The 22,374-nt window shown below is 49.0% G+C and overlaps 1 protein-coding gene across 5 annotated transcripts in view; it reads left to right on the top strand.

The window, feature by feature from the left end:
* Window positions 1-7,544: 7,544 nt before the first annotated feature.
* The window catches only part of ABCC1 (ATP binding cassette subfamily C member 1 (ABCC1 blood group)), a 129,348-nt gene continuing 114,518 nt past the window's right edge, over window positions 7,545-22,374 (top strand). For all 5 annotated transcript variants that reach the window (XR_013448886.1, XR_004924547.2, XR_013448885.1 and 2 more), the window contains exon 1: window positions 7,545-7,676. Coding sequence is in view for 2 of the 5 variants with exons in the window: in XM_036115484.2 (XP_035971377.1) it covers window positions 7,629-7,676 (48 nt within the window). In the remaining 3 variants the exon portion in view is untranslated. The remainder of the gene's footprint in view (window positions 7,677-22,374) is intronic.

Here is a 22,374-nt window from a genome sequence, read left to right as displayed (position 1 = left end):
GTGTGACATTCGGTATAATTGGCTTGTTCTCTTCAGCAACAAAATATTATTAAAAAAAAAAAAAAAGTGGAGGACTATCCTAGGTGGAAATACACTTAAGGGACAAAACAACAGAATGCAGTGAATGATCCTTAATTCTGAGCAAGCGAAAATTAGACCGAGAGAGGAAAATCTCAGCCTGGCCATTCTTCTGGCTGGGATAACAGACCCAACAAAACTAATTGATTGCAAAGGTAACAAGAGGCAGTATTTCTCCCGAGGATACACTCCACCTTTAAGATGCCAGAGTGACCTCCTTCTTTGAGCAACCGTTCCTTTCTTACTTGCTGAGAAATTTTGTTCTCTAGCATTGTAGAAAATTTGCAGTTTGAAATTCTATCAGTACCAAGGAAATACCTTTCTCTCTCCTCGAAGATCTGTCACCTGGACACGGAGAAGCTGCTTCATTTCCAACATTGGTACAGAGCCTCAGATAATGAAGGGCTTTCTGAACACAACAGTCCACGGTAAATTCACTTTGTTGTTTCAGGGAAACAGGACCCTGGGTCCACTTTGCAGTCAAGGCTGATATTAGCCCCATTATTCACAGACCTGTTTTGCTTTGATCTTATCATACCCTGTTTCTACTGCCCCTCTGGCTGCCAAGCCCACCCTCAGTCTATTCTCCACCCAGCAGCCAGAGTGACCTGTTAAGACCTAATCCAAGTCACACTGCTCCTCCACTCAGTTCCCTCCCATGACTTCCCGCCTCACTCCAAGAAGAAGCCAAGTCCTACTCCCCCTCTTTGGTCTGAGAGGCCCTACCTGATCTGGCCTCATTTCCCCACTCCCTCCCTCCTTCCACTCCAACCCTGCTGGGTTCTCTGCTGTTTCCCAAAGTCGGCTATCTCTGTTGCATCTACTCAGCTCTGAGTTTGTAGGGATGAAGCAGCCATAAAAAAATGCATAAGGCAGGGGCACCTGGGTGACTCAGTCAGTTAAGCATCTGCCTTTGGCTCGGGTCATGATCCCAGAGTCCTGGGATCAAGTCCCCGCATCAGGCTCCTTGCTCAGTGGGAAGCCTGCTTCTCCTTCTGCCTGCTGGTCCCTCTGCTTGTGTTCCCTCTCTCTGACAAATAGGTAAATAAAATCTTTTTAAAAAATGAACAAAGCAATGTACATAAAGCAATGTATGGGACTGTATTCCAATAAGACTTTATTTACAAAAAAAACAAAGGGCTGGTAGTAGTTTCCCAGCTCCTGCCCAGGACACTGCCTGATGCTCAATAAATATTTGTTGGGTGAGTTCCTGAAGGGAAACAAGGTCATGTCCTTATCCTAGAAGGAGAGAAGAGCCAATTAAACATTTTCAGGGAGTGTTAAATGCTATGAAGAAAATAAAGCAGGTGATGAGCTAGAGGGGATGGGGTTACTCAGAGTAAGTTTTTTTTTTTTTTAAAGATTTTATTTATTTGACACAGAGAGAGAGCACACAAGCAGGGGGAGCGGCACCCCACTGAGCAAGGAGCCAGACGCAGGGCTCCATCCCAGGACCCTGGGATCACCACCTGAGCCTCCTGGGATGCCCAGGTGCCTCTACTCAGGGTTAAGTTCTTTAGGGAAGGTTTCTCTGAGGAGGTGACATTGGAGCTGAGACCTGAGTGAGGAGAACCACGGGCCACTTGAAGATCTGGAGGAAGATTGTTCCAGGCAGAGGGATCAGCAGGGATAAAGTCTGGAGGTGGGAATGAGCTTGGTGTGTTCAAGGAATAGAAAGCCCTCTGTGGGGCTGCCACCCAGGGAACTGAGGACGAAGGGCGGCAAGATGACCGGTGGAGATGGACAGGAGCCTGGTCACAGAGGGCCCTGTCAGATTTTTTTTTTAGCCACTCTACCTGGCTTGTTTTATTCTTATTTCTTTGATGGTGGCAAAAATATACATAATATAATATTCACCGTCTTGAGCATTTCTGAAGGGGATGGTTCTGTGGCGTTAAGCACATTCACACTGTTGTGATGTGTGATGTTGTGAATGTGCTCTTACCACATCCCTCCCCAGAGTGCTTTCCTTCTGCAGAGAACTGGAACTCCACATCCATTAAACACAAACTCCCCACCTCTCCCCTCCCTGCAGGTCCTGCCAACCACCGTTCTCCTTTCTGTCCCCATGAACTTGACTACTCTGGGAACCTCATGTAAGTGAACTCTCGCGGTATTTGCCCATCTTTGACCGCCCTCTCACTTCGCAGAGTGTCTTCAAGGCTTGGAGTTTGTAGCACGCCTCGAAATTTCCTTTTTAAGGCTGAATAATTTTCCATTGTGTGTATCTACCACATTGTTTATTCATCCGTCTGTGGACGCTTTGGGGTCGCTTGCATTTCTTGGCTCTCGTGAATAATGCTGCTAGGAACATGGGGGTGCAAATATCTGTTGGAGTCCCTGCTTTTGAATCTTGTGGGTGCATACCCAGAATCGCTGCCTCCTATCTGGTCCGGTCTTGTACAAACCATGGTGCGAGGCTGTGGCAGGCTTTAGACAGGGAGTAGCGTTCTTGCTAGGACCCCTCTGGCTTGCTTTAGGACCCCTTTCTTGCTTTCAGGCCCCCTCTGGCTGCTGTGTAGAGCTCTGATTGCCGTGGGGAGGGACAGGCGCAGGGCACCAGGAAGGAGGCTGGTGTGGCAGTTCACGTGAGGGATGGCAGTAGCTAGTACCTTCCAGGACTGTGCCTGAGGAAGCCTCTATGGAGCAAATTAGATGACTGCAAATAGTGATAAGTAAACAGGAACAGGATGCTAGGATTCAGGGAGAACCCAAAAGGATCTCCCTAGCCTTCTTGTCTGCTCGGTCTGCTGGATTCACTCAATCACGGTCTACCCAGGCGGCCGGTGCTTAAAATCTAGATCCTGCATTTTCATCAACAGCTATTTTGTTGGTTGTCAGTCAGGTGGATTTGGCCCAGGGCCCAGAGCCGCTGGGTCTCGGGTGTTTCTCATTGTACGGGAGCCGAAGATGGGGAGGAAGGAGAAGGAGAGAAGAAGGGAGGGACTTCGGGGTCCGCTGCGGTGGTGGGAGGAGCTCGGGGAGCAGGGGAGGGCTGGGCCTCTCTTGGCCACATCCCAGCTGTGGGACCCTGCAGGTTACATCATGTCACTCAACCCTCAGTTTCTGTTCCTGGAAAATGGTACACTCATTTATTTATTTTCTGGTTTAAATGTTTATGTAAAAGGTGTATCTCTTATAGAGCCAAGTACAACCACCTGGAATGTCCAGCTCAATGAATTTTATTTTATTTTTTATTTTACTTTTTTTTTTAAAGATTTTATTTATTTATTTGAGAAAAAGAGAGAAAGAGAGCACAAGCAGGGGAGAGGGGCTGAGGGAGAGGGAGAAGCAGACTCCCTGCGGAGCAGGGAGCCTGACTCAGGGATCCATCCCAGGACCCTGGGATCATGACCTGAGCCGAAAACAGATGTTTAACAGACTGAGCCACCCAGGCGCCCTCCAGCTAAATGAATTTAAAATGTGTGTGTGTATGTGTGTGTGTGTGTGTGTGTGTGTGTGTGTGTGTGTATAAACCATGTAACTACCACCAGATCCAGTTATGGGACATTTCCAGCTCCCTAGCAGGTTCTCTTGTATCCACTCCCAATGAATATTGCCTCCAACATACCCATTGTTCTAACTCAGATCAATGTCTAGTAGTTATGCCTGTGCTTGAAGTTCTTACACATGGCATCCTGAAAAAATGTACTCGTTTGTGTCTGGCTTCATTTGTTCCTTACTATGTTCGGTGACATTCCAGTCTTTCATATTGTTACATGTGTTAGTAGTTTGATTTTTTTTTTTTTTTTTTTTGAGAGAGAGAGACTCTCTAGCAGACTCCCGGCTGAGCATGGGATGTGACGTGGGGCTCGATTTCATGACCCTGAGATCACGGCCTGAGCCAAAATCACAAATCCGATGCTTAACCAAATGAGCCACCCAGGTGCCCGATTCTTTTTTTTTTTCCTTTTTTTTTTGAGAGAGAGAGAGAGAGAGCACAAGCAGGGGAAGCAGCAGAGGGAGAGGGAGAAACAGACTCCCCACTGAGCATGGAGTCTGATGTGGGGCTTGATCCCAGAACCCTGGGATCATGACCCGAGCCAAAGGCAGATGCTTAACCAACTGAGCCACCCAGGTGCCCCTGATTCTTTTAAAAAAAATGCTTTGGCTGTGTAGTGATCTACTGGGTGCACGTGCCACAATTTTAATCTTTTTTGACTCCTGATGGGCCATTCCCATTACTTCTAGTTTTTAGCTATATGAATAAAACTTATGGACATTTCTCACAGATGTTTTTTGATGCACATTTGATGCTCCCCCCCCAGGAAGGAGCGAAGTTGCTGTGTCACCATGTAGTCGTGTGTTTAGCTTTGGCAGAAAGTACCTAGCAGTTTTCCAAAGTGGTTGAACCAATTTACACTCCCGCTAACGGAGTAGGAGAGTTTTCCTACTTCTGCATCTTGGCGGAAACTCTGTATTTTCAATTTAGTCACTCCAGTAGGTTGTCATGGCTGGGGTTTTATTTGCATTTCGCCAGTGACTAATGATGTTAAGAAACTTTTCATATGTTTGCTCAATCATTATTTGTTGAAAGAATGAACAAAATGTGTGGATGAAAACGGAACATATCTGGTCCTGTCTTGCCCTGCTGAAAACCTACCGGTGGCTCCCCATGGCTCTCAGGGCCGAGCTGAAACCCCTCCCTCGGCCAACAAGATCCTGCAAGTTCTGGCCCCTTCTGATGCCTCTTGCCCCGGATGGGTCCCTTCTGCTTCTGTCTCTGGATTCCTGCCACCCAGAGCGTCTTTCGGTTCTTCTGAGGACCTGCTCTGTCCTGTTCTGTTTTCTGCAGGCCCAAGACCCGACTCATCACTTGTATCTTAGCTCAAAAGTTCCATCCTCCCAGAAGCCTTCCTTGACCTCCACTGCCAGCAAGCCAGGACGCTTGTTGGCTCTCTCCCACTTTTCTTCCTAGCTTCTACCACAGCTGTAAATGGCCTTTCTTTATGTGATAATTTAATTAACCTGTTCCCCTACCATTAAAAAAATACTTGAAAAAAAACCTCAACACTTTGGGGCACCTGGCTGGCTCAGTCAATGGAGCGTCCGACTCTTGATCTTGGGGCCGTGAGTTCAAGTCTCACGGTGGGCGTAAAGATTACTTAAAAAAAACCCACCAACAATAAAAACAACCCTAACACTTTCCGCTCCATAGGAACAGCAGCTTTCTCTCGTTCCTAGCAAGACCTGGCCTATAATAGATATTCAATAAGTATTTGTTGAATGTTAAATCTCAAAGCAACTACCCAAGGAGCATTATCACTTGAAAGTACTTATCCCTTAAAAACTCACTCTCAGAGGAACCTGGGCCAATTAAAAAAAAATCACAGAGGGGCGCCTGGGTGGTGCTGTCGGTTAAGCGTCGGACTCTTGGTTTTGGCTCAGGTGGTGATCTTATGGTCATGAAACCGAGCCCCGTGTCGGGCTCAGCAGGGAGTCTGCTTGCGATTCTCTCTCACCCTCTCCACCTGCCCCTCCCGCTCATGCTCTCTCTCACCCACTCTAAAATAAATAAATCGATCTTTAAAAAAAAATCATAGAAACCAATCCTATCTCCCTCCCTAGGTCCTGTGGGGGTCTCATATTCAATCACTCTTTTTGTTTTCTTTGGTGCCCCTGATGTGTGTGTGTGTGTGTGTGAGTGATGGAAACTATACATCTGGCAGGGGATTAAGGAGGAGTGGAGGGGAGAAAGGTGTTGCAAGTATCCACAGTGAAAACCCCCAGGCCCCAGCCCCAGCTCCTGTGTCACTGACTGCCTGGACATTAACCGGTTCTGAGGCGATATGGCAAAATGGTCAGTGTTACAGATTCCTCTCTTCCCAACCAGTCTGCCCGAGTTCAAAGTGTGATTTAGCCACCTACTGTCTACATAATCCCTGACAAATTACTCTGCCTCTTTGGGGCTCAGTCTCCTCAACCGCAAAATGGGGATAATAATACTACTAACCTCATGGGGTTGTTGTGAGTATTTAAGTTAATTCATGTTCATTGCTAAGAACACGGCCTTAGGAAGCTCCATGACTCTAAATGCCTGTTAATTATGCCTGCAGACGGTCCCAGACTTAAATGACGGTTTGACTTAACGATTTTTCGATTTCACGATGGTGTGAAAGCTGTACACGTTCTGTAGAGACTGGACTTGGATTTTTGAATCTGGATGTTGTCCCGGGCTAGTGAGACGCCCTATGATACTTTCTCACCATATGCAACAAGCTGCAGCCCCCAGTCAGTTACACAATCAAGAGCACCTATAACTGATACACGGACAAATATTCTTTCACTTTCAGTATGGTATTCAGTAAATTACAGGACGTATTCGACACTTTATTATGAAGTAGGCTTTGTGTTAGATGATTTTGCCAACTGTAGGCTAATGTACGTGTTCTGAGTCCATTTAAAGTAGCCTAAGCTAAGCCATGATGTTTGGTAGTTTAGGTATATCAAATGCATTTTCAACTTAGGATATTTTCAGCTTCCATGGGTTTATCCCATGTAACCCCCACATGAGTTGAGAAAGGTCTGTATGTCTCCAGGCCTCAGTTTCTTTACCTCTAAGGTGATGATCAATAACCTGCCTGTTTGTTGAGTGCTGCTCAAAGATGATGGAGAAAATGCCAAGGTGCTTTGTACACACGTGGGGGCGACAACTGTTTGGGAGGTTGGGAGTCTTCCAGCCACGAGTGCTGGGAGTCCAAAAGGTCGTGGGTTCAAATCCCACTTCTGTTATGGCAGCTGTGTGGCCTTGGGCAAGTCATTTCACCTCTCTGAGCCTCAGGTGCTTTGTACACATGTGGGGGGCGACCACTGTTTGGGATGGAGACTGGAGTTTTGGGGGCCTTGAGTGCTCTGGCGTCAGATGGGTCATGGGTTCCAAATCCCACTTCTGCTATTGGCAGCTGTGTGACCCTGGGCAAGCCACTTCACCTCTCTGGGCCTCAGTTTCTCCATCTGTGAAGGGTTGACTCCGAAGTGTATCCACCTCCTACTGTCTCCGGGTCAGCTCTGGGCGTCAGCGGGCGGCGTTGGCCCGGTGGCCCTGGAGAAGCCACTCAGGCTCCGTGCCGCTAGCGAGGATCCAGTGAGGACGCAGCTAAGCCGTTTGGCACTCTCGCTGGCCCAGGGCTCAGTACCTGGTTTCTCCTGGTGTTACTATTACTGTTGCTGTCGTCGCCGCCACCGCGGTACTGGAAAACGGGTGGCAGCGTGGCGCCGCTCCCGGAGGGTACGCGCCTCCGCCCGGGCCCCCGCCGGGCTGCAAGGGCCGGAGGACGGGGGCGGCGGGCAGGGCGCAATGGGGCGCAGCGCAACCTCCCCGCGCGTCCGCGCGCCCGCGCCCCCGGGCAGGAGGGGAGCGGGGCGCCGGGGCGGGGCGGGGCGGGGCGGGGCGCCGCATCCCCGTGACGCGCCGGCCAACCAGGCGGCGTTGCGGCCCCGGCCCCGGCCCCCTCCGCTGCCGCCTCCCGCCCTCCCGCCGCCGCCGCCGCCGCCGCCGCCAGCAGCCTCCAGCAGCCGCCAGCCGCCGGGCCCGTCCGCCCGCCCGCCGCATGGCGCTCCGCGGCTTCTGCAGCGCCGATGGCTCCGACCCCTTCTGGGTACGTACTCGGCGGCCGCCTGGGCTGCGTGGGGCCGCCGGGAGGGGGCAGCCGCCGGCTGGAAGCCTAGCCGGCGAGGGGAAGCACCCGGCGGGAAGGGCCCGGCCCGCAGTCCCCAGGGCACCCGCGGCCGCGCGGAGCCGCGTTGCCCGGCTCTGCAGCCAGCGCGGGGGTGCGGGGTGGGAGGTGGGGGTCCGCGCCCGGCCCCTCGCGGCTGCCGCTGATTTTGGGGGTGGTGGTGGAAACTTGGGCGGCTCAGTTCCCGGGAAGCAGGGCGGGGGCTTTGCATGTGCCCGGCTCCCGGGCTTTAGGGGAGACGTGGGGGGCCAGAGCCTGGGGGGAGAGGGCTTCCTGCTTTGAGGCTGCCCCCTGCAATTCAAAATAACCTTCCGCGGAAGGGGACGCCAGGGATGGGGGGGCGGGCAGCACAGGGTGTTGTCTCCTGGATTAAGTTCTCCTATCTCCTTTGTGGGTTGGGGTACCCCCTTTTCACAAAGAACTACCCCCTTCCCAAAGGTCTGAGCTGGGAAGAGGCTCGGGGCTGTGCGAAGGGATGTTTGCCCCTTCGCGGTTGTGCTGCATCAACATGACTCTCCCGTGGTTACAGTTTTTTTTTTTTTTTTTTTTTTTGCCATTTTTTACTTTCTGTCTGCCTCCTTAATTACTATAGGGGAATTTGGGGAACAGGCGGGGAAGAACGTAGGGCTGCTCACCGCTGCCATGTCTCACCTGACCCTTGGGTAGGTTTTGGGGTTCCCCCCACCCAGGATGCCCCAGACCCTGGTACCTTTGTCATCCCCCCTCTGTAATGTGAGGCTCCTCTCTGTTGGGGATGCACGTGGCTTTTACCCTGACAAGTTTTCCTCTGCGTGTTCAGTGCTGCGCTTGGCCCCGGCTCCCGAGTCTACTTTCGGTGGTTTAATCCCCACTGTCTTGGGCTTTAGCTTCCCTGTAATGCGATTTACCCCTTTGTTCCAGGAGGGCACGTCAGTGTCACACTATCTTGATTACTGACTGGTAAACACAATAGGCAAATCTGGACATGATAGTTTTTTCCCCCTTTTGTGTAGGACTCAGGAGAGAAAAACAGCTTTGGCTCTTTGGAGCTGGTGATTAGCATCCAAAAATACCTCCTTGTCCTGTTTTATGGCCCTTTCCTTGCAAAATGCCTTTGGAGTGTTGAAAAAGTCATCTCTGAGGGCCCCAGGGGAAGGCTTTATTTTGGGGGGTATCAACCAAATACACCTCAGTATGTCTCCAGTTTTCAGGCCAGTGGGATCAGAGCTTTATTCTTGGGCTGAAAATCAGAGAGATGCTTTTGCATTCAGGTTTGGGGGGGCGGATTGGAGAACAGAGCATTTGCAAAGTAGGGCTCTTGGAAAAACCTGTGGAGTCCCTGCTCCCTATACCAGGTGTAAGTAACAGCACCAAGATTATTTCTGCACAGACCCAGAGGGGGATCTGGTCTAGTGTTGCTGTGAATTTTGGAGTGTTTCCTTGTTTATTTCCTTCTCCTAGGTTACACAGGGGGAAAAAATAGGCCACCATAAATTAGATTTTGCATCAGGATGTGCTTTATTGATGACTGCTGTCAGTCCATGATTAACGAGGTTTTCCAAAGCACAGTGTGTTGGGGGTGCTGTACGTTGATTTCGCTTAAGAAGCTCACCCAGGAAAACCAGTTGTGTTTTTTCCTCTTTGGACTTTTTGCTACAGAAATGATCAGGTGGTTGTTTTGCTTGGGGAAGGCAATGGCTGGTCTTCAGGGCCAGACCCTCCCTCTTCACCCTGTCTTTGACCTTGCAGACTTTCCTCTGTCTCTTCTCCTTCTGGATTCCTGGATGCCCCAGTTTTGGGGGGTGGAGGGGGGATTTGGAGCCTGGAACCAGAGTTGGAGAGCTGGCCGGAGAACTTCCAGGCAGCAGGAGAAACCAAATGGAACAGAAAGAAGGTAGCTTCTGTGTTTTCTAGGATGGCATACTCAAGGCCAGCCTCCTAGCCAGTTAAACTGTGTGACCTGGGCCAAGAACGTTCTGTGCTCAGGTTCCTCATCTGTAAAATGGGGGCAGGATGCAAAACAAAACAAAACAAAAACCAAAAAAACCCACAAAACACCCAACTTTTGGGGCTTTTTATGGTTATGGTTGTTTGAAGAGTAAATGAGATCATCTATGTAAGAGGTTCAGCCTGTGCCCTAAACGGTTAAACAATGCTTTCTTAATCATTCTTTCTGAAGATGAAGTTGTAGGTTTCCAGTTGCTTGTCCTTCCTTTGGACTCACTTTTTCTTCATTTGGTGGGGAAGGGATTGGGCTTCACCCCTCCCCCCCCCCCGCCCCAATATGCCAGGCTTCTCCCTGACCAAGGTCGTGTGTTCAGAAATTAAAGGGACTGGCCCACGTGAGACTCTTATCAGAGCTTTGTTCCTGGGCCAGTGCCTGCCTCTGAGTTTCAGGAAGTGTCCAGAAAACCAGAACGTGGAAACGGCCCACGGTGAGGGTTCCAGTGACTTAACCCCCTTCACCCAGGCAGATGTTCTGGGATGAGAAGAGAGGAGCTTCATTACCCAAACGGGCCGAGTTCACCAACACTTGGCTTGATTTTTTCCATCATTGCTGGCAGGAGGGGGCTGTTTTGTGGCTGGTGTTTGTATGATGGTTGGGAGAATGGGCCTGGGCCTCTCCCTGGGGGTTAAGTTTTAAAAATTATTTATTACGTTGTAGACCCAGTGTAGAAAAATTGCAAACATGTCAAAAAGTGGAGAAAAAATATTAGTAAGCAGTGCAGTGCCTCAGAGCAGAGTGCCTGCATCCCCTGGCTTCAAATCCTGGCTCTGCAGCTCAGGAGAGTGATGTCTCTGCATGCCTCAGTTTCCCTATGTGGAAAATGGGGGTGATAACACAGTACGAAGCAAAGAGCAGTGATGTAGGAACAAATGAGCGAATCCTTGGCAGGTGCGGAGAATATTGCTGCTTGGTATACACTTAGCGCTCAGTAATTGTAAGCGGTCGACTCCGGTTGGAATTCTCTAGTTAGTTTTTGCTGCTGCCCCTGCTGTGGCTGGGGCTGAACAGAAGTAGCAGGTCCGTGTTGCCGTTCATGGAATCCTGCTACTATATCACCCCTGAGCTGCTATTTGCCTCCGAGAATTCAGTAAATCTCTGAATATTTGAATCGGCAGCCAAGGGGTGGGAGAACAGGAATATTTTAGAAGCTATTAGAAATTCCCCCGGGGTAAGATCTGGCCTTGGCGTCAGTGTAATTTGTCCCTTAATAGCTCCTCCTGGCTTCACAACAGTCTTTGAAGAATCTAATTCCACCCCCAACTCCCCTACCCGCCCCCCCCCCGCCAAGTTTCCTGTTGGTTTTCAGACTCATCCCTTTGCCTTCCTCCACCTTCCCGTCATCTTCCCCTTTTTGTTCACCCCTCTTTCCAGTCTCCCCTTCTCTCCCTTCCTTTGGACGGTTAGAGCTAAAAGGGACCCTGGAACTAATGGGGTCTTCCCCTCACCCCACTTCCTGCATGAATGCAGGAATCCAAGGCCTGGAGTGGCAGCATGATGGGCCCAAGGTAATAAAGTAAATGGCTTGGGGAGGAGAAAGGGGGAACCTTTGAGAGGACAGGGCAGGGCAACAGCTAATTCGGGGTTCCCGGGTTGCCTTATGGCTTTGCCCTATTCTCCTTTCCCCAGCTGGACCGGCTCCATTGGTGATACTTTTGGAGGTGACTTGCCTTTTGAATGTGGTGGTGGACTCAACTTTCCAACCGGAGAAGGGGGGAGTGTTCCAACCTAGCCTGTCCCAAGCAGAACTTCGGACCCTCCTGATGTTAGTTAATACCAGCCCTGTTCTCGGAGGCCCAGGCCCCAAACCCCCTCCCTACCCTCCCATTCCACATCTCAGCTGTCAGCACATCCTGTTGCCTTTTTCTTCAAAATGTTTCCAAATCTGCCAGCTTCTCACAGCCTCCCCCCACCTCCGCCCCCCCCCCCCCCACCATTCTGGCCAGAGCCACCACTGTGGATCGGCTCACTCCAGGATTTGAACATTCCCTCCGTACTGCTCTCCCTGTTTCCATCCTGGACCCCTAGAGTCTCATCTCAACCCAGCAGCCAGTGGGGGCCTGTTCAAGACACAGGTCAGGTCCTGTCCCCCCTTCTGTTTGAAATCCTGCATTGAGTCCAGACTTCGCTCAGATAGAAGCCAAAAGGCTTAGGCCTGCAAGAGTCGGGGGAATCTGGCCCCATCGCCTCTCTGAGCTCCTCATCTGCTACTTTCTGTCTCACTTCACTCCTGCCACACTGGTTACTTGACTGCCTCAGGGCCTTTGCACTTGCGTGGAAGACTCGTTTAGCTTCAAATATTTGCTCAGATGTCACATAGGCAGTTTTTCTCTGACTCCCTGCCACTTCCTTGTGCCCCCAGTCCTTCCCTGCACTCCCTCCTCTACCCTTCCCCCCCAACCAATCTAATACATCAGATATTTTACTTATTTTGTTTATTCTCTGTAAACTCCCACCAACAGGCCAACTCCACAGGAGCAGTGTTTGTTTTTTGTTTGTTTTTTGTTTTTTGTTTTGGCTTGTGTTTATTTATGGCCACAGTCCTAGCACATAGAATGGTGCCTGGGACCTAGTAGGTGCCCAGTAAATATTTCTGGAAGGAATAAATGACACGAAGCACTGGAATGGCTTTTGAGCTGGGCTGCAGCCTCTCTCCAGAGGTCTCTAAGGACAGAATAGTCACTGACCTGTCTGGAATGGATGCCCAGGGAGACCCAGCCCTCTGGTTTCCCTGCTTGACGGCTTAGAGTCTCCCTTGCAAGGGTCAGTGCTGAACCTTGGCCCTCCCTCCTCTCCCAGGACCCAGTGCCTCAAACAGAGTAGGCTCTGCTCAGCGTTTGAATTTAAGTGTGAGAGGTCAAGATCTAGTCTACCAGTGTGCTGGTTTGGCTTTATTTCGGTTATGGATTACCGTCATCGCTATGATTGGCTGATTTTTGAAAGAGTTCACAGGAAAATGTGGATTTCTGACTTGTGAAGAATCAGAAGATCTGAGAGCACGGGGGGCCTGCATTTGTATGTGGCCATGGTCAACCGGGGCTGCCCTCCCCAGAACAGGCCTGCGGGCTCCCGTTTGCTGCAATTTCCCCTCCTCGTTGTGGCTTCAATTCTAGAGCTCCGTGCTGGTCGCTTTTTTTCCATTGTGCTTTCTCACCTGGGCCGCTTCCTTCATTGAGGGCACTCGCCTGGCACCTGTGGCCAGTTAGCTGCGGGGACATCCCCTGCCTCGAAGCCTAAGCTTCTGGTGAAGTGCCTGGGGCCCGTCTGAGTCCTTAGTTTGCTGGCGTAAAGACCGCTGGCTCCATCAAGGTCATGTTGGCTGGTGGGGGTAGGTGGGGGGGGGGCGCAGAGAAACTAATCACGGCTGCCCCAGGAATTTGAAGCGTCTTGTGTGTCTGTTGGCTCTAGATTTTCTTGGTGGGATGAGGTCTAACTTTTATTATCCTATCTTAATGGTTAGTAAAACTCCAGCCCATCCAGACTTGCCTGAACCTTTTGCGAGAAACAGAGTGCTCATAAAAGGGATTGGAATAATGACAAGGGGTTGACCATCCTGAGGCGAGGGCTTCCCCCAGCCTGGCGTGGAAACTGGGACAGCGTCTCTTCTGATGGATGTATGGAACCTGTCCTTACCTCCTGAAGGCTGAGGATTGGGGCGGGGCTTTGAGGAAGCCTGTTTAGGGACAGTGGGTGGTAGGTGTGAAGCGCAGTTTGTCAACCTCAGCACTTGGACATTTGGGGCCAGAAGATTCTCTGTTGTGCCCTGTGGGCTGTGGAGCGGTATCCTTGGCCTCTGCCTGCTGGACTCCAGTGGCCCCTCTCCGTGTTGTGCCAATATGGATGCCTCCAGACATCGCCCCATGTCCCTCGGGTGTTGAAGTCACACAGTCATTGGTGTGTAGGAATCTGGAGAACAATCTGGGGCGAGACTTGCCCGAGTCCTTGCATTTTCCCATGAGATTTGAGGCCTTTGAACTCGTTGGCTTACCGGGATTGCCTTGGTGAAGCTTAATGAGACCGTTGGGAGGTTCAACTCCAGTTACCTGGAGAGGAGCTTGCTGGCTTTGGCGTGCGTGTTTGCCTCTTTCCACCCGACCCTGTGTTTCTCTGTGCTCATCCATTCTGGCTGGAGGGTGTGTGATGATAGAGGTTGGCTTGGAAGCTTCACTCCCTCATTTTAAACTGCCCCAGGAGAGCTGGACAATCACAGAGTGGAGGTTCTACTTAAGTGTCCCCTTACCTTAATTGTGGGATTCATGCCCTCGGGGGAGGTTGCCAACTCCTGGAAAATGGGTCTAGATGACCGGGGAGGGTAGTAATCGACGTTTTATGGGGCTTTTCCCTTTCCTCTCTGAGAATCTCAGTCTACCTTTTATTGGCCTCTTAGGTGGCTACTTGACTGGGGGCGCCCTCCTCTTTGGAGAGCGTTTTATTTATTTTTCCCAGTACGGAGAACTTCAGAGTGGTCTTTAAAAACACGGGATTTGATCACCTGTTCTTGCCACAAGAGTTTCTTATTCATTTAGTCAGTCTTTTGTGAATGGAGCATCGACTATGTTCTAGATACTGGGAATGCAGCCGTGAACGAGGTAGATGAGGTGCATGTGCTCATGGAGCTTACACTAGGAATGACCAAAACAATTTTGGGTAGTAGTAAATGCCACGGAGACACAAACTGGGAGGAACTTGGGTTGGGGTACAAGCTATGATGGAGGGATATCCAGGGACAGCCTTTCAGAGTGGGTAACATTTGACCTGTGATCTGCATGGTGAAGCTGGCCGTGAAAGGACTAGGAAGGAAGTATTAGGTAGAGACAACCGCAAGTGCTAAGGCCCTGGGGTGCCTGGAGTGGTCAAAGTAGCACAGAGTTTAACTCAAAGGAACTACAGAACCCATCCCATAAAAATCTTGCCTGCAGCCTTCTGCAAAAATGCATAAAAGCCCAAATAAAACAGCTTGTGGTAATAATAAGGGCCTGAAAATTCCAAAGAGGAAGCTTGGCGAGGAAATAGAGCCATACTTGCAGAGGCGTGGGCTTCTGATCCATTTATGTTGGAATGAGTCTCAGGTTTTTTACAATTAAATTCAATTTTTTTTATGAGTCTCATCTGTTTCTGAACCGTAGCTGAAAACCCTTCAGGGTCAGACCAAGTTGGGATTCCCCGCTCCCCAGCTGCCCATGATTCTCTTCCAGTGGCATTTCATGACCAGTTAAGATGGCTTCCTTTAAATTGCTAGGAAACTCTTCTTTTAAAACTAGATGTTGAGGGGTGCCTGGCGGTCTCAGAAGAGGGTGTGACTCTTGATCTCAGGGTTGGGGGTTCGAGCCCCCATTGGGTGTAGAGATTACTTAAAAAAATAATAGAATCTTAAACAACAAGAATGACAAACTAGATGTCGAAATGATCTGGCTGATTGCGTGAAGATCTTGCATGGTAACTGTTTTGATTGTGCTATTACTTTTAAAAAGGTGAAGAGTCTAGGAGAATACAGAGGGAAAGTAAATGTTTGAGTACACCCCCCTCTCTCTTCCCAGAGGTTGCCACTGATGCTAGTTTCTTGGGTATCCTTCTAGAAAAATGCCAGGCATATGCCAATATGTATGAAGGGGTGAGAGGGTACATGTATCTTTTTTTCTCCCTAGATGGGTTCATAGTCCAAATAATGTTCTGTATATTGCTCCCTACACTTAAAAACCGATGTTGACTTTTTTTTTTCTACGTTAAGTCCGTGCAAATGGAAAGAAAAAGGAAATAACGCTTGGTTATAAGCCACACATTCTCCTGTTCTGTGACTGTGCCGTACATTTATCTCAGTCCCTCCTTGGTTGGTGTCAGGGTTGGTTCCCGAATTTTGGCACGATACACAGTGCTGCCTGGAGCATTGCCGGATACTCCTCTTTGCATATGTATGCAAGTCAATGCAAATGACTCAGCAGAATAAGTTCCTCCTTGAGGAATGGCTGGATTGAGGGATCTATGCTTTGAAAATCTGATAGTTCTGATTGCCCTGTGGTTGCTGTCCACTAATGGACCCACCAGCATTTATTAAGTACCTGTTGTATTCCTGGCATTTGAGGTGAGAGTAAGCAAGCTGGAAATTGACCAGGTTCACGTTGCCTCGGTGTACCCGAGAGGAGTTTTGTCAGGCTGAGGTAAACCTTGTATTCCAAGGAGTTCTGGCTGGAGAGTGCTGGGTTTTACTCCCATTTTAAAAAGATAGGGTTCACTGTTAATGTTCTTTGCCTTCTTTGTCATTTCAAAAGAGCTTTGACATCAACATTTTAACAACGGGTGAAGTTGTACTCAGAATCTCATCCTGCTAATGCAGCTTGATTTAATTTTTTTTACACATAAACCTTCTGACTTCATCTGTTGTCTTATTTACAAAAGCCATACTCCTTGTTAAAAAAAAAAATCACAAGGATATATGTTTTATTATTTATTATTATTTTTTTTAAGTAGGTTTCTCGCCCAATGTGGGGCTTGAACTCACGACCCTGAGATCAGGCGTCACAGGCTCTACCCACTGAGCCAGCCAAGTGCCCCCGTCACAGAGGTATTTAAAAGTAGTGTTTACGTGCTGCTCCCTGGAGCTAACCAGAAACCGAGGTCATCTTCCAGTCTTTTCTGGGATCATAGAAATGTTTACAAACATAAACACGTTTAAATAAAAGGGGTTAGGTTAAAATTATTGCTCTGCTTTTTATTTTTACTGAACATATGATTCATGTCAATACATAGAATCTCACTATTTGCATAATATTCTTTATGTGATATGTAAATGATATTTAATAAACATAACTTATTCAATAAGGAACAGCACAGAGGATCATAGTGGAAGGGAGGGAAAATGGACTGGGAAGAAATCAGAGAGGGAGACAAACCATGAGAGACTCTTGACTCCGGGAAACAAACTGAGGGTTGTGGAAAGGGAGGGGGGTGGGGGAGATGGGATAACTGGGTGATGGGCATTAAGGAGGGCACGTGAGGGTGCCTGGGTGGCTTAGTCGTTAAGCGTCTGCCTTTGGCTCAGGTCATGATCCCCGGGTCCTGGGATCAAGCCCCGTGTCGAGCTCCCTGCTCAGCGGGGAGCCTGCTTCTCCCTCTCCCACTCCCCCTGCTTGTGTTCCCTCTCTCGCTGTGTCTCTTTCTGTCAAATAAATAAAATCTTTAAAAAAAAAAAAAGGCACGTGATGGGTTGAGCACTGGGTGTTATATGCAAGTAATGAATCATTGAACACTACATCAAAAACTAATGATGTACTATATGTTGGCTAATTGAATTTAAATAAAAAAATAACATTCATAATTTGATATTCCACATTATATTTGGAATTATATATATATCAAATATATATTTGTTATAATTAACTTATCTGTTTTTCCCTATTAACCACCGCTTGCATTATTTCCCATTTTTTGTTCCTGTGAATGGTGCTCCAGTAAGCATCCTAGTACATAGGTCAAAATTACGTAAAATTTTTTTAATAGGTTTTAGCTCGTTATTTTCCAGAAAGGAGAACGTAGCGAGTTCATTGCCGCTGACAACGAATGAGAATTTGCGTTTCTCTGCATCTTCCTGAGCACTGGGTGTCATTGAATTTAATTTGATGGATTAAAAAAATACCTTATTTTCATTTTCATTTCTCTTTCGGTTAGAAGCTGAGCATCCCGCAACATATTTCCCAGTGATACACTTGTTCTGTTCTGTGCGTCTGTTTCCTGTGTCTTTTCTGCTCATCTTTCCCCTGGTTTTGCCTTTTTCCTGTCAATTTGCAGGAGCTTTTGATATATTGGGAATCTTGCCCCATGTCTGTGATGAGTGCCACAGGTATTTTTTCACAGGCCACTCTTTGTTTACTGGCGTGTTAACATTTGATTCTTGTCAAGATTTGTGTGTACTTAGCAAGGGTGCGCTGGACAGTGCAAGACCATTTTTGGTGTTCATGTTTTTCATTTACTGGTGTAAGAATTTTCCCACGTTCCCATATAACTTTTTAAATTATAGTGTCATAGCAATAGTTCCTTGTTTTGGTGGACTGTAATTTACATAATTATTACCTGTGGTTTGACATTTAGATGGCTGTCTCTCCTTTCTTTCTTTTTTTTTCTTTTAAAGAAAACATTATAATGAGTATCCCATGGAGAATGCCTGTTGCCTGAGTCCTTAGAGCATATTCTCAGGGGTGGAGTGAGTGTCTCAGAACACTTGACAGATTTCGCTCTAGCTCGAGCCTTGTTTTTTTTTTTTTAAAAACGGGTTGGCTTACTTCACCCTTCTAGCACGGTCTAAGGATACCCATTATTATGGTTGTTTTTATTACTGTGGGCAGATGACGGGTGCATATTAATAACAGTGTCTTCCCTGGTTCTTCTGTCAGCCTTTGAGGCTTGAGACCAGTGGCCCAGACGAAAGTTGGAGCTGCCGGTTGCTGGGAAGGTGACCTGGCCGTTCTAATTTGGTTAGATTATCTAGGAGCCCTTTGATGAGGCATCCTCCTCAAGATCATTAAGTCACTAACAAGGTCAAAGAGAAGAGACACATGGTAGATTAGACTCTGTCTGAGGACTGCTGTTACCGTGTCATGGGGCTCTCTCATCTTTTTTGTCCCACGGAGATCTCTGGGGTCTGGGTGGGCCACACCACACTCAGTGTTGGGGTCTGGTGGCTCACCTCCAGTTTACTTGCATACTTGGCGGGGGGAGGGGCTGGAGAAGGGGCTCAGCCCTGAGTCAGACCTTCTTTATTTTCAACGGGGCTACAGGAGGGACGAGCACTGGCTGCTGAAGTCAGGGGGCTGGCTGCCTGGAGAAGAAGGTACAGCTCCACAGAAACCCAGGGAGGTAGATGGCTGGGGTCAAGAGGCCAGTTTCAGGAACTCCAGTTTGCACATCGGTCCTGCCGCTTCCCAGCATGTGACCCTGAGCCAGTTACTTAACTTCTGGGAGCCTCAGTTGATGCACCTGTAAAGTGGGGGGGATCATGATTATGTTGCATGTCTTAAATAGTTGTAAGGAAGAGGGAAGTCATAGAGGATGCTTAGCAGAGCTCGAGCAGATGCTCCCTGTGGTTATATGAGGAGGAGGCTGGACAGTAGGGGACAGTGTGGACAGTCGAGGGCAGTGGAGAGGGCATTTCAGGTGTCATGATTCTCCTGGGCCCAGGCAGGCCTTGGCAGTTGGAAAAGAGCCCAGTCTGACCCCAGGGATTCAGACACCTGTCCCCAGGATCTGAGACAATTCAGGTTAATTGGCCCGGTTGTTACCGGGTATCTGTGATGGTGTTACCAGGGGTCTGTAGTGTTTTCCAGGTCTGGGTGAGGCCTGCCCGGGTGTTGGGTATCAGCTCTGAAATTGGGCTGATGTGTGGAGAAATTCATTTTCCCCATGGTTTTCTTCATAGTTTAGGAGTGAGAAGACTTGCTTAAGTATTTAAATCGATGGCATACAAGTGAAGTTGTGACAATTCTGAGAGCCGCTGACATTTGCATACTCGGAAAGTTCTAGGTTTTCTGCTACCATAAACATGGCAGGGATTAAATTATTTAAAGGGACTTTTTCTTGGACTCTCTTCTTGGCCTGAGATTGTAAGAGATAGAGTTTTATAAAATGAAACCGTACAGGACGAGTATAGTAAAAAGTGAAATTCTTCCATAATGACACTCTTTTGGAGATAATCTCTTATTGGCACATTGGCGTTTTAACTTTCAAATCAGTCTGTTTTCTCCCCTTATGCTAAATAGATAGTATCTTTTAAAAACAAGGATGGGATCCTGTAAAAACATACTCTTCATTTTTCTGTTTTTCACTTACTAGCGCATCTTGGCTATGACCCATTTTTAATTAACATATTTACTTGATGAAATGTCAACATGAACCTCATTAAGTAATTTGCTAATAATTGTTCCCTCTTGAGGCAGTTGGTCATAGCCTTGTTGTTTCAGCCTCTGCACAGGGAGCTCCTGGGGAAAATGTGAAGCAAGTCTCGAGTGGGTGGATATTGGAGGGGCATGTCATAGACCCCCTTGCAGGAGACCGAACCTCTGAGGTTCAGTGCTTATGGGACTGGGCTCTCACCCATGGCCTGTCCCCAGTCAGTGGTCTCTGAGGGTCTCCTGAATAGCCTTGCCCTGGGCTTGACCACCACCTCCAGTTACAGGGTAGACAAGGGCAAGTGAGCATTTGGTTTTGTGCTTTTTTGGTGGGAGTAGGGAGTTGGGAGAGGCTTCCACATACTTAGTACTTTCCTTTAAACCAATTCACTTTTTTTAAAACCTAAATCACTGTATCCCAAACGCAGTTGCCTATCACTTTAGACGTTTTAGAATGCAAAGTCACAGGGTGGCCATATTCGTGTATTTACTGAATAGCTATTAACTAGGTCATTACTAAAATGAGAAAAGAGGGTATTCTGCAAACTGCCCAGATCCGAGGCTCTCAGCACCCGGCGATTTTGCCCCCCCCGGGGACATTTGTCAACGTCTGGAAATATTTTAGATTGTCACAGCTGGAGGAAGGGTACTTCTGGTACCCAGTGGGCGGATGCTGCTGCAGTTATACAAGGCCCAGGGAAGGGCCCCCCCCGAACAACAAAGTTACCAGGGCCCACACGTCCCCAGTGCTGAACCTGAGAAGCCCTCGCCTGGATTCAGGCCACGTGCTGCGGCGTTCTGGGTCATGTAATGGTTTGCTAGTTGGCTAACTCTGTGCAATTCTGTCTTTTCCGGGTGACTGGTGACTGAGTGTGCGTGACACTGTATACAGCTAGCCGTGGCCTGCTAGTGGCTTTCAGTCCTGACCCCACACCTGATGTTAGAGCTCCAGTAAACCCGTGCAGGTTGGGTGTGAACGGGAATTTACATGCGGATGTGAATTCAGGATACTGTTGCTTCCCACCCCCACCCCCCACACCCCGAGGACCGTACGGACATGGGGGAGAAGGGAGCTTATGGACCCTGAAGTGGTTGAAATTCGTAACCCTTTTGCCAGGCAAATCCTATTCGAGTGTGGGTGTCAGAAAGCACACTGTGCTTGCAGAGAGGATTTCTCTCTCTCTCTCTCTCTTTTTTTTTTTTTAAATGATTTTGTTTATTTGAGAGAGAGAGCACAAGCCAGGGGCGGGGGAGAGGCAGAGGGAGAAGCAGGCTTCCCGCGGAGCAGGGAGCCCGATGTGGGGCTCGATCACAGGACCCCAGGATCATGACCTGAGCCGAGGGCAGACGCTTAACGACTGAGCCACCCAGGCATCCCGAGAGAGTTTCTCCTTTGGGGCCAGGCAGAAACCGTGGCCTGTTGGTGACCATGCCCATTGGAAAGGGCTGTACTTTGTCAATTAGGAGATTTTATTGCCTCTGCCCTGCCTGGCTTTGGCAAAAACAGCCTGGCCTGGGGACGGAACCGTGGAGACAAGAAGGCAGTTGGCAGGGGGACATGGTCGGATGTGCGGTTGGCAGCTCTGCCCAAGCTGGCCTGGTCAGGTAGCTTGACAATTACCGCCGCCCCTCCCCCCTCCCCCCCCATTAAAGTTAAATGCCTTGTTGTGGAGCAGTAGTGAGGAGGTGGGGTGGGGGTGATTGCCGTCTCTCAGGGCATCTTTCATTTTTCCTTCTTGATTCTGGAAACTTCGGAAAAAGCCTCTTGCCATCCCCCAAGGTGAGTTCTATAAGAAAAGGGTCCGGGCGGTCCTGCACTTCATCGACTCCAAAAGGCCGGCAGCTGTGACATGCATTCCAGTTTCAGAGATGTCAAGCTGTGCAAACGGGGCCAGTGAAAGGTTGTAGGATGCACGGATTGGGAGAAACTGATGTCAAAGGAAAATGTGAAGAAACGTGGGATGGATTTATTTATTTTAAAAAAGATTTATTTGAGAGCGAGCGAGAGCACAAGCTGGGGGAGGGGCAGAGGGAGAAGCAGAGTTTCCGCTGAGCAGGGAGCCCGAAGCGGGGCTCAATCCCAGGACCCTGAGATCATGACCTGAGCCGAAGGCAGACGCTTAGCTGACTGAGCCACCCAGGCGCCCTAAGACGAGACGTGGGCTTTACTATCGATGCATTATAGTAGCTTCCAGTCCCTCCCTCCCTTCTTCTCACTACTGTGAATCTTTTACTGCCGTAGGTCTGATGCTGGGAATCCAGCCCTGGTGAGTGACACATATGGCCTCCCTGTCTCACGGGGACCACAGTTGTGAAGATGCTCAGAGGGACGTAAGAGTGTAGGTTGCCAGTGTAGCTTCCATTCAGATCCCAGTTCTGCTGCTTGCTGGCTGTGTGACCTTGGACAAGTCACTTGACCTCTCTGTGCTTCGGTTTTCTCATGTGCAAAATGGGGCTGATAGCAGTGCCTCCCTCATAGAGTTGTAAACTTAAAAGGGTTCAGGTATGACCCATGCACTAGCCCCGTTTCTCAGTGCGGTTACTGTTACTACTCCTCATCCCTTGTCGTTGTTGAAAGTGTCCTCATCATCAGTACACAGCAGTCCCTCGCTCTGGTCCAAAGGGGAGTCCGAGGATCCTGGAGGATGCTGAGATGGGAAAGTACCGGACGGTGATGTGGGTCTAGGTTGTCCCTCCCCCGTCAGCCGCCGTTAACTTCTTCTGCTTCTCTGGATAACACGTCCTTCTTGGCTCAGGTCAG

The sequence above is a fragment of the Halichoerus grypus genome, chromosome 6 (assembly GCF_964656455.1).
Source record: "Halichoerus grypus chromosome 6, mHalGry1.hap1.1, whole genome shotgun sequence".
Classification (NCBI taxonomy): Eukaryota; Metazoa; Chordata; class Mammalia; order Carnivora; family Phocidae; genus Halichoerus; species Halichoerus grypus.
Note: the sequence above shows the minus strand (reverse complement) of the source record. Positions and strands in the feature narration are given on the sequence as shown.